The 17560-nt window shown below is 29.3% G+C and overlaps 1 protein-coding gene and 1 long non-coding RNA gene across 2 annotated transcripts; one reads left to right on the forward strand and one right to left on the reverse strand.

Moving 5' to 3' along the window:
• Window positions 1–11774: 11774 nt before the first annotated feature.
• LOC137831348 (uncharacterized) lies at window positions 11775–13153 on the reverse strand. Its single transcript, XR_011084420.2, has 2 exons — window positions 12927–13153; window positions 11775–12181 (listed from the first exon to the last, which is right to left on the reverse strand). It is a non-coding gene; the product is annotated as an uncharacterized LOC137831348 (long non-coding RNA).
• A 2186-nt stretch (window positions 13154–15339) lies between these two features.
• LOC137831349 (uncharacterized) lies at window positions 15340–16404 on the forward strand. Its single transcript, XM_068638987.2, has one exon. The coding sequence runs from the start codon at window positions 15429–15431 to the stop codon at window positions 16179–16181; it is 753 nt and encodes a 250-aa protein (XP_068495088.1). The 5' UTR covers window positions 15340–15428; the 3' UTR covers window positions 16182–16404.
• The last annotated feature ends 1156 nt before the right edge of the window (window positions 16405–17560 follow it).

A 17560-nucleotide genomic window follows, 5' to 3' on the forward strand; every position in this document is an offset into this window, starting at 1 on the left:
CAATAGTATTTGCTGATAGTTGGTTTATATAATTCTTAGTTTTTTATTACAAGTTCATTCTTTAAAAATTCTGACTTATTTTTGTTTTAACTTTTAATTTACGTATATTTTATGTGCAACTTTAGTTTTAGTTATAATTGTTAATATTCAATTCTCATATTTTTGAAATATTTTAAATTAAGACCTTTATTTTAAAATGCATCCAATAATTAATTCACTGTGAAAGTGAGAAGTGATAAAGTTAATTTCTCCTCGTAATATGTTCTTGCAATCTTTGAAGCCCTCAAAGCTAAAAACACACATGACTATGAAACCCACATCTGACAGATAATGCAAGTATTTATGATACATAAAGGAGTGCTAAACACCAGTTGTTGTCGAGCTAGGTAACGGTGGCTTGTGACTCGAGTAAGGTGATGGGAAAAGCAATGATAATGCCTTATTTAGTGTTTCTTCCCCTTATATATAATAGACATAAGTGTGGCTGAATTGTGATTCCTTGTTAGGATTGTCAACAACAACCATTGAGTCTGTGTCGGAGAGTAATGTGTCTATGGTGAAAGAGAGAAGTCAGGAGGATCGTTAAAGATGATGCAAAATGGGATTGAAGGTTATGTTAGACGACAAGTCATTTTACAAAATTTTTGAAACTCGTGGTATGTAATGAGGTTTTGAAACCTATAGTATTTTACAGAAGTTTTTAAATCCATAGTATTTCACGAAAGTTTTTAAACCTATGGTATTTAACGAGAATTTTTAAACTCATAGTATTTTAAGAAGGTTTTTAAACCCATGGTATTTAATGAAGGTTTTTAAACCCATGATATTTTACAGAGATTTTGAAACCCAAGGTATTTTACAGAGGTTCTTAAACCAGAGATTTTGAAAGACTTTTTCCGAGGTTTAAAAAAATCTCAGAGAACACCTTCTCCAGGAATGATTCAGCAGAAAAAACCGTATAAATGACTAAATAAAGGTTTTAATCTTAAATAATGTCAAAATAAGTCCCGTTAAAACTTTTTTTTCTTGTTCCAAAATACTTCTCACTTGCATTCAAACATATCCATCCATATACACAATAAATATTTATATTTCAAGAAATGAAATATAAACAAAGTTGTGCTAATTTAAATCTATTTAATACTATTACTTTAAAAATATTAAACACCGTGTTTACAAAAGATAATTACAGTATAATTTTTTTTAAGAAACAAAAATTAGATAGATTTAAATAATATTAGTTTTAATCTATTTAAAATTAAGTAATCCTTAAATTAGATTATTAACTCCAGAACATTATGTTGTGTTATAAAACATAACATTTTACTTTTCTTAAGTGAGTGATATCTTCTGGATTTTGATTATTGGATGTGATAAAATAAATCATATTATGAGGGTTGGTGTGCTTAAGATCCTTATGGATATTAATTGTTACCAATATCAGATTAAAGAGCAAAAGTAAATAATTTATTAATATGTTCACAAGTGATTTGAGTGGTGGTTTTATTTACAAGGTCACATTGTTTATGAAACTAGGGTGCCTACTACTTTTAATCAACCCTAACTAGTTCACACTGATTTAATTAAAGCACACTATTAATTTATATATTGAAATATGTTGATTGACAATGGCCCAATAAAATATAAGTATTTAATGTAGGAAGTTGTAGTACAGTGACCAAAAGAGTGAATTATAAAGCAACATTAATGATTTTGGAATGATGAAAAGAAGTATTTGAGGGGCTAAAAGGACCTAAATTGCATGCGTGTTGATATTTTATGGATCTACATGTGCCTTCGTCTCCCAAAATGAAGGACCAGTGCCACTACAATCATGTCATTCAAACTTGATATTAATCACTGTGCAAGTTGTCCCTAGTGTTCTTTTCAGACGATTAACTACGGAAGTTGGGTGTTTCCCTCCTCATTTATGGTAAGAAAGAAATTGAATGATACAAAATACTCACAAACAAAGATCCTCAAACAAGAACACCGAAAAGAGGAATGCGATAAACCATAAATGAAGAAGAAAGAAGAATGAAAAGAAATTATATTATTATGAGTGTGTTTGTTACATAAGGAAAGGGAATCTATAAATAAGAAGAGAATTGTCTACTCGGTTTAATACAGAGCAAACACATCATCTTCTACCCATGTGTAGATAGTTTAAACACTATGCTACACAACAATCGTTTACCCCACAAATATTGTTTAACACTATGCTATATAGGGATCTTCTGCTTCTGAAAAGTCTGATGGTCTAACACTATTATCAAATAATGCAAAACACAGATCGTCTCACGAAAGAAAGGAGACAAGTTAAGAGCCCCCACAAGCTAAGAGTACAAGTCAAACATTCCCAGCTTGGAACAATTATTGTTGAATTCAATTGAGGCAAAAATTTCGTCAAAATATCAACAAGTTGGGGAAAGCTTTACCAAACCATTGTTAATTTTCTCTCTCATAATATGACGGTCAATCTCAATGTGTTTTGCTCTTTCGTACATGATTTGATTAGAAGTTATTTGAACAATAAACTGATTATCGCACTAGAGGAGCACGAGAATTTTATGTATAATACCTGTCACCCAGAAGATACTTTAATCACAAAATTTCACTAGTAGTAGTAGCTAGATTTGTGTATTCGGCTTTCAAAAAACTCCTAAAAACAATGGGTTTCTTCTTTGAGCGCCGAGAAATAGGAGAGTTTCCAAAATAAATAATGAATCGAGTCACATACTTTTTGGTGTTAAGACTTCCAAGCCAATCATAATCATTGTACCCTTTTTAATAGAGGTAAATTGTCAACAACAAAAAAATAAGCATTTTCCTAAGTGCCCTTTAAGTAGCATAAGATACGCATAACATCATATTGATGAATATCAGTGGGAGCATACATGAATTGATTTAAATGATGTTGGAATTGATTTAAATGATGAACATCATGAGTAATATATGAATGAGTATTGGTTAGGTAAATCAATCTTCCAATGAGTCTTCTATAAGATGAAGGATGTAAAATCCATGTTAGAAGTAATTTTTTTGATTCATATGAGTAATAGTAGGGACACAATTTGTCATACATACTAGTATCTTTAAGATATATATAATATATATTTTCTTTGACAAAGATGAATTTCTATTTTATTTCTAGCAATTTCTAGTCCAAGAAAATATGCAAAAGTCAAAGTTGTTTCTTTGAATCAAAATAGAAGCAAATATTTAAAAGGGTTTAATGCAAAGCATGAGATATTTTTTCACCTAAGTAGGAAAGATTTTCTCCACCTGAGTGGAATTGGATCTTCTCCACCTTGGAATGTGAATATGATTGTCGATTTGTGTCCTATTTAAGGAGAGTTAAGGAAACACACAGAAGACACAAATATATCTGAGTGCAAAGCTGCTTCCTTTTTTATTCTTCTACATTTTTATCTTTTTGGTTGATTCCTTTGTAATTCCACATTGAGTTATGAGGTTCTAATCAATAAAAATTTTGTTTTTCAATTTTTTTTTATAACAATTGTTTTAATCTTTTAATCTCTTAAAAAACTGGTTTTTGTGAGAGGTTGTACTTGAATGCGTGATTGAAAGTCTTCCTTATCTTAAACTTTGATTTGTTAGTTAGTTCACATTGTTGGAAGAATTCATTGGTGGAGAAACTTTGAGTCAACTTACATTCTTTAATGTTTTTAATCTCTTTTATATTCTCCTGTTAAACAAACATAAACCCCTATTTTAAACTTTATTTAACTTAATTATTAATCCAAGTTGAATATAGTTTGAGAACTAGTTTTTCCAATTTTCACGCTTGAGTTCAATCAACCTTCTATACTATCCTTTTATAGTTAGACTATCCATAAATGAGCTAAAGTCAATTTTTTTTAAAAATATTAAAAATTTGTTGGACTTATCCAAGTTAATGCATGAGTAGTTGCAAATCTAGCATGTACTTTTATGTTATACTTATAATATATAAAAACTCTCTTTTATACTAGTTATTCCTTGGATTCTTTATATAACCATTTTTATTTGGTCATACATACCCTTTATGTTATTATTGAATGAATTTAGCAGAATGTATTAAACTTATTCCGAGTGTTAATATGGGCCATGTATTGTTTATTATCTGATATTTAATTTTAAGCACTGTTGTTTTCCACCTTCAAACAGGTGTTGTTGCTTTCCATCAAATTTGGGAAGTTGCCGTGCTTTAGATTTGTGTGCAAGTGGGTCTCGACTTTTAGGTTTCAAATTTTGTATTTATCTCTCATCATTGGAGACGACGCCACGTGGTTCCAGATACGCCATTTTTAATACTTTTAAATTCATCAAATTTAAACACATATTATAATTTAAATTATTAAGGATTAAATATGTTTTTAATTCTATAAAAAAATTATATTTAGTTTAATTTTAGATTTTTTGAATTTATAAAAACTGTTCCAGTATGGTCGACCGACATGCTGACGTGTCTTGGAACTGACCAAAACACCACAAATGGTCAAGCCGACTGACACCTTCAAACATTAACGTTCAAATCAAGGTCAGTGAAGTTAAACTACCATTAAGAATTGGGTAATACAACCATAAGTGTGATTCATTCCATTAATCAGACCCAATGAGGTAAACTCATTAAAATAATATAAATAACACACATTCCAAGAAACAAGGTACGTCATTATTATTGTACACTTACCCAAGTGTCGAACACCCTCTTTACTGACTTGAGCGTCGGAGTGCCTTCTGCAACTACCTCCCCCATTTAGCATTCACCTGAGACTGAGAGTCAAAGGAATAACATGAAGGCAAGAAGGATATGAGTGAAGCCCTAGCAACCTATCCAAAGGAAAACGAAGACGAAGACGAAGATTTCAATAGTTCTCTAGGTCTGATATTCCTAGCACGAAACAAAAACTTTATTATAATAACTCTTTATTAAAATAAAATTGTGTGACAAATAAATTCTTCTTATTAACCTAAGTTTAATTTTTAATTTATTTATTATATTTTTATAATACAATTCTGAAGTGGTTATTTATTTTATAAAGTGGTGAAAGTATTATTTGTGTTTTAAATTTTAGATTTGAACGGTTACGGTAGACTATTAACTACAGTGACAAGAAAACAGTGTGGGAAAGCATAATCATGGAACAGAAAAACGCATAAGATAAACAGATAAGTGTTTGGGAACGTTGTTTTGTCGGATTCATTCATTTCAATCATTGCTTAGGTTGATCCTAAATTTGATGGGATTGAATCAATTTTGTTGAAAAGTTATTCAATCTTATGAGTTTTATTTTTTATTATTTTATATGATAGTCAATATGATCTAATCCGTTTTCTTTTGTTCTAGATTGGACTAAGTTTGGTTTCAGATTTTGGAAAATAAAATCTATTAAGAATAAAACATACATACAAATTAAACCAAAACTTAAAATTATTAAATCTCATAAAAGTCATGGTATAGTTCAAACCTACACTTAAATATATATAAATTAAAAATTATAACGAGATTTGTCTACTAACACTTTTTCTATGATAGACTGAAATTTATTAAAAATAGTCATTTTTATGAATTTTACTTTTCTCGTCTTATGACTCTCATATTATTGTGAAATTCACTAAAATTAACAATTCTTAATAAATCTCAGTCCAGTATTAGCATTAGAAAGAAAGAAAATGTGAACTCAGATCCAATACCTTTTAAAGAAGGGGTTAACACCCTCATAATTTCAACATACTCTTTTATAACTTTTAAAATTTTTAAATTTATTATCTAGTTTAGAATGTTGATTTTCAGTTTTGAAGTGTGTAATGGACTTTCTGGATTAATTTAGAAAGTAAAACATCAATATTTTTATATTCCAGAATATACAACTTAAAAAATAAAATAAAATTTATTTTATATTATATATTATAAAATATAAATTTGTATTTTATATTATGTGATCTGAAATAGAAAATAAAAATTGTATTTCAAAATTTAGATTTTGAACTAGAAAATAAAAATTGTATTTCAAAATTTACATTTTGAAATATAAAATAAAAAAAAATATTTGAAAATATACAATTTTAAAATATATCTCTAAATTTAAAAATACATTCTGGATGTGAAATGTAGAAATTCATTGTATTTCTAAATTCAGAATGCATTTTGTAAATCTAAAATAGGGCACTTTTATCTTTTCACTACCCCATGGGGTGCACCTTTAAATTGTGTGAGTGTGGAATGTATTGTCCTTAAGAACATGGTATTCACTGTTTTGATTTTTGGTTTATTTGAAGACCTCTTCATTTTGCACCTCTATCATTTAAATCTGCATCCCATGGGATTTGTGAAATGGAAAAAATATCCTGCTTCAATTTCTAAACATGTTTTCAAAATGGTTCCGGATTGTACAATCCAGAACATATTTGGTGGTTTTTGTACATTTTAAATTATGCACTTTGGAATGTATTTTTTTTTTTTAAAAAGTTTAGTACTAGCGGAAGAATTTGGCATTTGGCAGAGATGTAATTTGGAATAGAGAAGAGAAATTTCAAGTCGAAACTAAGTTTGTCTTAAAACTCTAGAAGGGTGATGATTGAGGCAAATTGAAGTTGGTCTCTCATGGTTGTAAATTAAGTAAGTTTGGATCCCTTGTCCACAAATTGAGACATTGGGTTGTTGCTATTGTGCAACATTAGCTATGAAGCCGCTGATAAGAGTCTTATTTCAACTTTTATGGAAAGGTGACACCACGACACCAACACTTTCAAATTTCCCTATGGGTGAGATGATCATTATGATAAATGATATGTTTGTATTGTTGCATCTCCCAATAGTGGGATATTTTTGTTCGTATGTTACGTTAGATTTCACATCAGACGATTTTTTAGCCAATTTTGGTATTATCGATCATCTTATTATCAATGTGACACTGACTTCACATCCATCAACATGTGTAGTTAGATACATGTTATCACACCCATACATATTTCTTGATACGAATGAAGATCGACCAATCAATATGGTATCAGAGCGGGTTAAAGTCCCGCTCTGCTTCCGCTCTTTCTTTTGTTCTGATTTCTGGGTTTTTTCTTTAATTTCTTTTTGTGTGATTCGTGATGGAAACTAATTCTGGTAGTAGCAAAGATTCCACTCTGAATTCAAGCAGTAACCAAGATCCCACACAAAACCCAAGCAGCCCTTATTATCTACATCTTGGAGAAAATCCAGGAACGGTTTTAATCAATCTTTAGCTTGACGGCAACAATTATCATCCGAAGTTGAATACCGTGCACTCGCTACTCTAACTTGTAAGATTCAATGACTAAAATATCTCATCGATGAATTCAAAATAAAAATTCAGACCCCAATTGTTGTCTACTATGATAGTCAATCAACAAGATATATAGCTCACAATCCAAGCTTCCATGAAAGAACAAAGCGTATAGAAATAGATTTTCATGTTGTACGTGAAAAGTACAATCCAAACTCTTCCAGTTGTTGCCAATCTCCTCAAATCATCAAACTACTGATGTTCTCACTAAACCACTTGAACATGGTGGTTTTATTTCTGCAATTTCCAAGTTTGGGTTGATAAACATCTACCACTAAGCTTGAGGAGGATATTAAGTTGTTATTTTGTTATTTATTTTTGTTACTCTGTTTCTGTTTAACAGAGTCTTATATATATTGTATTTTTTTTCCAGATATAATAGAATAATACATTTTCTTTTTCTTCTTCATTCTCTTCTCTTACTTTTCCACCGTTTCCTTCCACCACACTATGCGTGTCATGGCATAGCACTGCCCTCTGTCACAGAAGGCTAAGCACACCCAAAAGGGTTGCAGCACTCTGGTGTGAGTTATAAGAAAAACCAGAATCCAATACATGAAGACTAGAATCCAATAGATGGTGGAAACTTAATAGAAAAGACCAAATTGAACATTCTTAAAAAACATTTGGACCAAATTGATTTTTTTTAAAAATCTTTAATATTGACTTTAAATATAAGGACAAAAAGGTAATTATAACAAAAATATATTATACAACAATTTTTAATCGTTAATATATAATATATTTTCATGGTTTATGTCAAATGTGTTTAGTTTATGTAAATATCGTTATCACTAAAAAATACTTTTGTATTAAAAAGTTTAATATTGAAACATATATTTTTTGTATAAAAAAAATTATATATTAAACAACTTACAAAAATATAAAATAAAAATTAAAAAATTTATAATTTGTACAATTCAAAATATATATTTTTATTTTGTATTATACATTTCAAAATACATTTTTGTATAATGTATTTTAGATTGTAGAATGTAAAATATAAATTTCAAAAGGTAAAACTAAAAATTAAATTAATATAGAGGTGCAATTTCAAATGCGGAAGGCAATGGATCACTTGATGAACACTCCTACCAATAAATAGCTCAGTAATTAGTTTTCAAAATTATACTTCATTTAAAAGAAATTATATGTGAATTAGATTTTAACATAATCTTTAATTGTTGATATTTTAGTCAATTATAACATTTGATTTTTAATTATTTAAGAAAAGAGAACTTACAACATTTAATGAGACTCCTCAGCTTGCAATGAAACTAATTATTTTCATTTCCTCTTGAGGCAGTGGAATTTTTTATCTAGCTCAGTGATGCTTCTGAGATCCTGCTTTTGTTCTTACATTAACCTGAATCATTTGGAAAGATTGTGTTAACAGGAGCTTTCTACCACAAATAAACTGTTTCAACAAACAGAATCTGTCACATCCTTAGTCTAAACGAGGAAGCTTGCAAGATTAAAAAAATTAAATTGGAAAAGTAAAAGTAACTTTTACTTATGAACTTTATTATTAGACAAGACAGGTCTCCATGTAAAATCTGGGAAAAATCCAAATTACGTGTCTTTTAAAAAATAAAAGTCACACTTTTTAAAAGCTAAATACAAGTGTCGGAGTTAAACCGTTAAACTGAATTATAAGATATGATTTCAAAATATACTTTAAAATAAGATATTCTTTAATAATAATTTCAATAATTAAGATAGGTCAAACAATAATTGATTTTTATTATGACAACAATAAGAAAATTATTGAACGAAGGGAAAGAAAAACATGAATATGCTGAGAAGAAAACAAATTGGAGACAACTCCATAAAACGAAACAAAACCAGAAAAATTCAGGGTGTTTCTTCCTGTACCTCTACAAATGTCTTCCTGCACTCCATCATTTTCAGAAAAGACTGTTTTACCCCTTATAAAAATGGTTTCTGAATTGCTCTTTCTGAAATATTTCTGGAAGATATTTTATAAACTCTTGATTTATCAATCTGGAAATAAAAAATATGATATGGAAAGAATATTCTAGAACGATTTTTTGTTTTTTGGATTTCCTATTCCAGAAACTCCCTTTGCTTACGAAATCTTTATTCAAGAATCATCCAAAACTGTGAAAGGTAATTTTAATATTGTGAAGAATGTAGGGGTGCAGGAAGAAAAATGTAAACGTGCAGGAAGAAACACCCAAAAATTTATGGCAAATGCTCCCTGCACCCAACACTTTTGAACCTGCACCCAACATAATTTCAAAAATTCTAAAACTACCCTTTATTCTGGAAATAAAAATCCGGAATTGAAAATAATGCATTCCAGAAAAATAAATCTGAAAGAAATTTTTGTATTCTGGATATAAAAATCCAGAAAAAAAAATCAAAATCTCATTCCGGATAAAAAAATTCGGAACTGAAAATAATACATTCCAGAAAAAATTATCCGGAAGAGATTATTGTGTTCCGGAAAAAAGAATCCAGAATGTAATTTTATATGTACCCCATTTTTTGAAGGGTATTTTCGGTTTTTCTCCTATGATTGGATGCAGTTATATAGTGCAGGAAGCAATTGCCAAAATTTATTACTGTTTCAAACAAGGCCCAAAGACCAGTTTGTAAAGACAAAAAATAAAAATTTATTACTGTTTCAAACAAGGCCCAAAATTTATTACTGTTTCAAACAAGGCCCAACAGGGGTACAAATAAAAAACTTAATATCCTCCCTCAAATCAAGGAATATTCAAACATATGCTTCACATCTTCTCATTGGATTAGGAATAGGCTTTACTCAACCATACCTACGTCTGCAAGAATGTCTAAGAAAATTCTTTTTGACACATAAATACCTCTATCTGAACCAACAATCTCAAGATCTAAGAAATACTTAAAATTACCAAGAATTTTTTATCTAGAAAACATTATGTAAAAATATTTTAACATTATTAATATCATATATGCAATCTCCAACTAAAATAATGTCATATTTGTTTTCCTTGTAACCATCTACATATAATTCATTATCAATTTTACTCTTATTAATATATTTTATTTTATTATTTTACTCTTTAAATTTTTATAATTATTTTTTATGAACATAGTTCTTTTAAAATCTAATAATAATTTATTTTATTATCATAAGAAAAAAAGTGGATACATATGCAACGGTAGATGCATACGTATTTCCACTAGTATTATAATAAAATGAAAACATTAAATAATTAATAAAATAAATAAATTTAATATTTTCTGAATATCTGTTTTGTATTATAAAAATAAATAACTAAAATAATAAATAAAATAAAAGAATTTAAATTTTGATAATTTTCTTAATATATTTTTATTTTTATTTTTATTTAAAATTTATTTTATTTTAATTTACATTTTCAGAAATTAATTTTTGCATTAAATTATTTTTTAAAAATTGTAAATTATTTTCTTCATATATTAATATACAATTAAAATTATTCTATCACACAAATTAAAATTACAACAAATTTTTCACTTATTTTCTCTCACTTTTTCACCAGCTTCTTCAATTCAAATAACAGTTTTTTTCACTTTAATGTATTCTATCACTTTTTTTCCTTTTCACTCAAACAAAACAAAACATAACCGACTATATAATACTAACTTTCATGAAGCCCACACAATACAATGGACCATATAAAACAGATATCAGGAACATCAACACAAACCTATTCTGAAATGTTTCCATCCTGTATCCAACCTATCTAAAACAGCGTCTAGAAACTGCCGAATTTAACAGAATGTTAGGAATCAAGAATTGAAAAGAGAAAGAAAAGAAATATTTTTATTGAATAGAATAAAATGAACAAGAAATAGGACAGCACTCTCTCCTCCAAGACCAAGAGTTTCCCCTTCACACAGAATTTGTCCTTTCACAAAGAGCTAATGCTCAATCTACAAATACAAAATGAACACCTTCCCCTCTATATCTAGTATCCTCCTATTTATAGATATGATTGGCACGATCCATGATATCCCTCTAATAACTCCCTGTATTCTGTATACAGCCTAATATAAAAGCAAGAACATACGAATATTTATAGTGAGAATACTACGTATCCATTCAGTAAATAGCACTACTCTTCAAGCTCATTCTTACTCAATGTAAGACCAAACTCACTTGAAATCCTAACATATGGCAAACCATTAAGAGAGACTTTCCTTTTTTACTAAATGTTTTCTTGGATTTTCCTCTTTTAATAAATTATTTTTCATTTGATCTACTCTTCATCTTAGTTCTAACGGGAGCCTGGAGGCTCTAACTCTCTTCAATATAGCCTAATATTGTCTTCCCTACCTCTTGGACAAAAATTGGAAATCACAAATATCTGACACGATTTTGAACTGGTTAATTTTCCTATAGCTAGAAAAAATGAGGGCTCACAAAACAGAATTGTAACACCTGGTAGTTTTCCAACCACATTTGAATGACTTATCTGAAAGCTTTGATTAACTAATTATATCACAATGTATTTGTTGTAGCCAATACTTACCTATTGCCAGTTCATAGGTGGAACCCCAGCATTGTGTTATGGTGTCTTTATAGAACTACAGTAGAAGAATAAAATAAAAAGAACATCGTACTTATCCATGATCAGGCCATTTCCCACCAGAACCACATATAATAAATATAGAAGCCATCCAAATGACAAATTCATCCATCCTTTCATATAACAACACTCCAAGGAAAGAGAAAAGGATTACGGAAAGACAAGAGGACTAATCATCTATTTAAAGGAGCAGAACCCAATACAAGACTAGTGGTGTACATAATATAGCTCAGGGAATCAACTTGTCATTGCTGTTGCGTATAGCAAACCTTAAAATTTCTGCATAAAATATAGACCAACATGTCACCCTAGACTAATGTTGGGACCTACCAACATAGAAGCTGAAGAAGCAATTGCAACATATCATATCAACAAGAGGTAGAATACAACAGAAAACTAAAAAACATGTACAGATACTGAAGATGAGAGATCCTAGTCTAACAACAGGGAGTTAATTAAAGCTCATCACAATCATCCAAAATAAGGATAATTCTCTAACTCAATGCTGCAAAGGGGAAGCTTGAAATGCAATTAGCAAACCCAAACAATATACAATGGCTAAGCACTCTAAATTAGATTTTGTTTCTCTCAAAAATCCTTATGAACAAGACCACATATATGCTACCTAATTCTCTACTTCTAATATTTACAGACCAACTTGATTCTATAGCAGCACAAAGGTATTCAGTAGATAAAACTTCTTCATAAATACTTATAAGGAAATTAAGAAGGAAAAATAAACTGAATTTTTCCTGTAAACTAACTTATGCACTTAAATTTATAGAAGCTCTCAAGTTTATTTTAGCTCTTAAGAGAAGCTCAATTTATTTCATCTCTTTATATTTTATTTTTTCTCATACAAATGCATGCTTATGGAGAAAGCAATGTTCCAACTCAGAGCATAACTTACATACTTCAGAAACTTATTAAACATTCACATATCAAAATTCTAAGAAGGGCGAGTGATCACAAAACGGCTACTGAGAAGTTACTAAGAAGAGCGGCAAAGTAACGAAAACAAAACCTAAGGTGGTGTAACCGGCAGCGAGGGAGGCTCCCGCAAGAGCGGCGGCGACGGCGTTGATGGTTATTGAATGTTGATGCGAACTGGAAGGGTTTTGCAGAGCCCAACCCCCAAATCAGTGGGTGTTCGGAGCAGTGGTTTTGTTTGTTTCGGTTTAGGCTTTACCGGTTCGATCCGGTTTATTACAGTTGACCGGAGCAATCCGGTTAACTGTTTTTTTTTTTATATCATTGTGAAATATTTAGCAGTTCTTTTTGCTGATAATTGGTAAAAAAATATTAAAGAAAATAAAGTTATCACTGTGATATATTGTTTATCTTATTTTTATGCCTATAATTAAAGAAAATAAAGTTATTTTTTATAGAAATATAAACGGGTTGAAATTTTTATTTTTTTTCAATCATTAGTTTTTAAAATATTAAAATTTAACTATATATATTTTAAAATTATCGTGTCACATATTTCTCTTATTTCAATCAAATTCGTTGGCAGTTAGTTACGCCGACGAGTTACATTATAAAATGAAATCAAATATAGAATTTTCCGTTAAATAAATAGTCTATCTCAATATATAAAATATTAGATATATATCTATAACGACAATTTATTACATTAAATATATTTTTAATTTAATTTAAAAATAATTTTTTTTATTGTAATACTTTTATAAAAAAAATATCATTCTTTATGTGTTTGCCCATTTTTGAACTCATTTAATACTATTATATAGTTAGATTTTTTTGAGTCAAGTTTTGATGATTGACAAACCTGCAACATGTTCGATGAGAGGAGAAAGTTTTTCCTTCAAAGCCAAGTTTTGTCTTAAATGGTTAGAAGCTAAAACAAACAAGTTCTACTTTTACCAATTGAGTGTTTCATTATATAACAGGAGTCTCTTGTCACATTTTAGATAAGAAAACAAAAAATAGAAATTATTTAAAATAATTTTATATTAAATATAAATTATAGATTATCCTGCTCAACTTATTTTGACGTGACAAGGAAGATTATGCAAATTTAGTTTATTATTAAAATCTAATATCTAACTACAAGGCTAATGTATAGCAGAATGTGTTGACTTTAATAGAGTCACAACAAAACAACATTTTGTATTAAAATAAAATGTTTTTCTTTTATTTTTAATTGATGTGAGATCCAATAAATATTAATTTATAAGTTAGTTTCTTAATATATTTTTTGAAATTTATGATTAAGATAAGTCGTAAATGGAGTGTGAGAATTTATGAAAGGTGTTTAAGTTATTTTGGAAAGTTTCTTAAAAATTTAGAATAAGTTCTTAAAAGAGCTTTTTTAAGAGAAACACAACAAAAGAGGGTTTTATTGATTCTTGATTGTCTTTGTGTGGGTATTGGAAAAGGTTGGGGCTATCCACTACCAAGAATGACCCAAGAAATCATGTTAGTGGGAACAATGCATTCCTAATCTTAGTCTTAATTTTAGGGGTTTTATGACATAATTTTTCAAAATAAGTGCTGAATTTAACTAGTCACATAATTGCATGTTTGTTCTAGTTTTCTTGCTGAAGTTTGGTTAGGTATGGTGGAAAAATAAGATGATGAGGCACAGCAGTTGCCACGATGTAAAGTGTGCTGCTGCTGCTGTGACAACTGACAGCAGAGTGAGTTAAGAAATAAGTAGCTTCGTTGCTGCCAAAATTCAACATAATCATGATAAGACTTGCAGAAAAGGGTAGCACATATGATTTTGTTATTATTATAGTAGCTTACATCTAAAGGCTCTCTTGTTATAACAAAACCAACCAAATTAGCAATGTCACTTGGATTAATTCCTAAGCAAAATCCATTAACAGATTCTTCACCTGCAACATGCAACTCTTCATCCTTCAAACAATTCATCTGGTGGTTACAGAGTTTGACCTTTCTGCCCATGTATCAATCTTACATATTTGTTAACATTTATAATAGGTTTATCAGTATATGTAGTCATTTGAATATCTCAATTCTATGCTTTTTAGGCAAAGTAAATGTGAATTTTTCTACACTAAAACTTGTTAACTGTGAACTTGTATTTAGGATCATACAAGTTTCACTTTGTTTCTTTTTCTCTCTCCTTCTCCAAGTCATTACCACTTCAATTTTGTCCTCAAACCCCACATGAAAACCATTTTGACATGTCAAGCTCAAAACCAGTGACCATGAACAACCATTTGCCCATTTATGTGACAAATAGTAACTTCAAAATTGGCCATGTCCTTATCAGCATTTATTTCAAAAAACCCTGAATAGCAGGTAAGTTTGGGAGTTGGGATAACATCCAATTTATGCCATCTGCTTTATAAAAATTTGCCAACCATGGGTATTTTTGGAAATTAAAAGAAAAACACTACAGTGATGTACCTATTCCCTTGTCCCAAGCATTATATAAGAGATCCCTTCATGGCCTTAAAAACCAACATTCCCTTCTCATAACTACCAGAAACTCCCACTAGTTCCACTTCCATTCTTCCTCAAATTGGAAGTTATGGATCAGGGTAAGTCCCTCAAAATAAAATCTTTGATTCAAAGCACAAAACCTCATAACTGTCTAATCAGGCTTGTGCAATTGTTAGTCTCACTGTCTTTGTTTTCTTTCTTCATTTCTCCATCTTCCTTGCTTGCTTTCCTCTACCACTTCAACCTCTACTTCTCTACATTTTCTTTGCAACTATTTACTCACACCATAGACAAGAACTGCATGTTTCTGCTATGCAATGGTCTCCTTGTGTTTGTTGGCATAACAAAATCTTTATCTGGGTCTAGCAGTGTTCCTGAAAGTGAATCTTCTAAGTATGTTGAAGGTGGATCACAGTCTCCATACTCAGATGTTGAGGCTAATGAGCCAATAATGTTGGTGGAGAAAACTCATCATGAGCCCGATGGACAGAAAATAGAAGCAGAACATGCTATAGAAATCAAGTTTTCGGTTGAAGAAGGTGAACAAAACATTGAAAAAAACATAGTTTTGGAAGGTGAAGAAAAAGGAAAAAGGAACAGTGAATCAGTTTTGAAAGAAGAGGAGGAGCCAAATGCAGAAACTGGAGCTGCAGATGAAGACAAGGAATCAGAAATTGGTGAGTTTCTGATTGGAGAAAGTGTTCAAGAGGAAGAGGTTGTAGAAGAAGAAGCAAATTGGGTGTTAAGCACTGAGGAGTTGAACAAAAAATTTGATGATTTCATCAGAAAGATGAAGGAAGATTTGAGGATTGAAGCTCAAAGACAATTACTCATGGTTTGAATTTGATTAGAAACAATCATATGATATTCCTCTTTTACCCTTTTTAGGATTTATATTTTTTTTTGCTTAGGATTTCTAGGCCTCTTTAAATTACTTCTCTTAGTATTATAAATGTACTTCATGCAAAATTTAGATCTTGTAGGATGAAAAGTTCACTTTAGAGTAACATTATATAATTGTAATTATGAATGAGGAAACAATGTAAGACTTTGTAGCATATATGCTTTGTTTGGTTATTTTTTTTTCCAACACTGCAACTTCAATCTTCATTTCAAGGACTATTAAACTAATACTAAAATATTTCACTACTTTTCTACCTTATATATTCTTAGTTGAAGGTGGGAGAGGTGGGCTCGTGTTTGTAAATTTTAGAACTTTTGCTAAAATTATTAGAAAATACTTATAAAATAATATTGATTTAAAATCAACTACATTTATTTTTATTGGGTAATATATATTACTTCTTGTTTTTTTTTATAAGAATTCAATCTTGGCCTTTTATATAAAAATAATTTTTAATTTTTTTAATGATTATTTTTTTTCAAATCTCCTAATTTACGTGTTAGTGTTTCTCTGAGATCAACGAGAAGAATACATTAGTATTTCTTTGAGCTCTATAATAGTAATTAAAAACTAATAATGTTTTGGAATTTTAGTTTTGTCCAAAATAATTGATATTTTATAAATTCAGAACCAAATTAATATTTTTTTCTAATCATAGTCTTGTCTGCATTAATAATCTCTTATAATAAAATTAATTATTGAACCTTTTAGTGTAATATCTAGGAATGAGAAATGATCTGAGTTCATGAATATTGTTTAAACTTGTTCTGATTTTAATAGAGAATGACCACATTACATTGATTGAGTATGAGTATGAATATGTATTTTATTTTTTTAAATTGGGTATGAGAACAAGAATGAATATGTATGCATATGTCTTGATCTTATACACGTCCCAATACTCGTCTCAATCCTCATACTCCAACACTTTTAGTTTATCATATAACTTGCAAAACTTATATTAACTTTTTTTTTATCTTTAGTTTCTTGATTTATTTAGAGAATACACATTTAATCATTTTTACCTTTTTCAATGATTATTTGACATTTATCCAATTGTTATTTGATATATTTTGATATTTGTGCAATTATAGTTTCTTTCTTGATATTTAATATTGGAGAAAAGAAAATGTATATCCTTTGACATTGAGTCCTATAATATCATATGTTCTTTGTTGTAGTTTTAATTTTTACAAAATTGTTTAATTAATATTTGGCACAGTTTTAATTTGTTCACCTGTTAACCATCAAATGAGGACGACATATTTGTTTCCGCATGATTAAATAAATATATTTTAGTGTAAACATATACCAAT

The sequence above is a fragment of the Phaseolus vulgaris genome, chromosome 6 (genome assembly GCF_051622355.1).
Source record: "Phaseolus vulgaris cultivar YP4 chromosome 6, ASM5162235v1, whole genome shotgun sequence".
Lineage (NCBI taxonomy): Eukaryota > Viridiplantae > Streptophyta > Magnoliopsida > Fabales > Fabaceae > Phaseolus > Phaseolus vulgaris.

Bases quoted from the DNA above. Each gene is read 5' to 3' on its own strand.
- LOC137831349 (XM_068638987.2), top strand. From the start codon at position 15,429: ATGGATCAGGGTAAGTCCCTCAAAATAAAATCTTTGATTCAAAGCACA.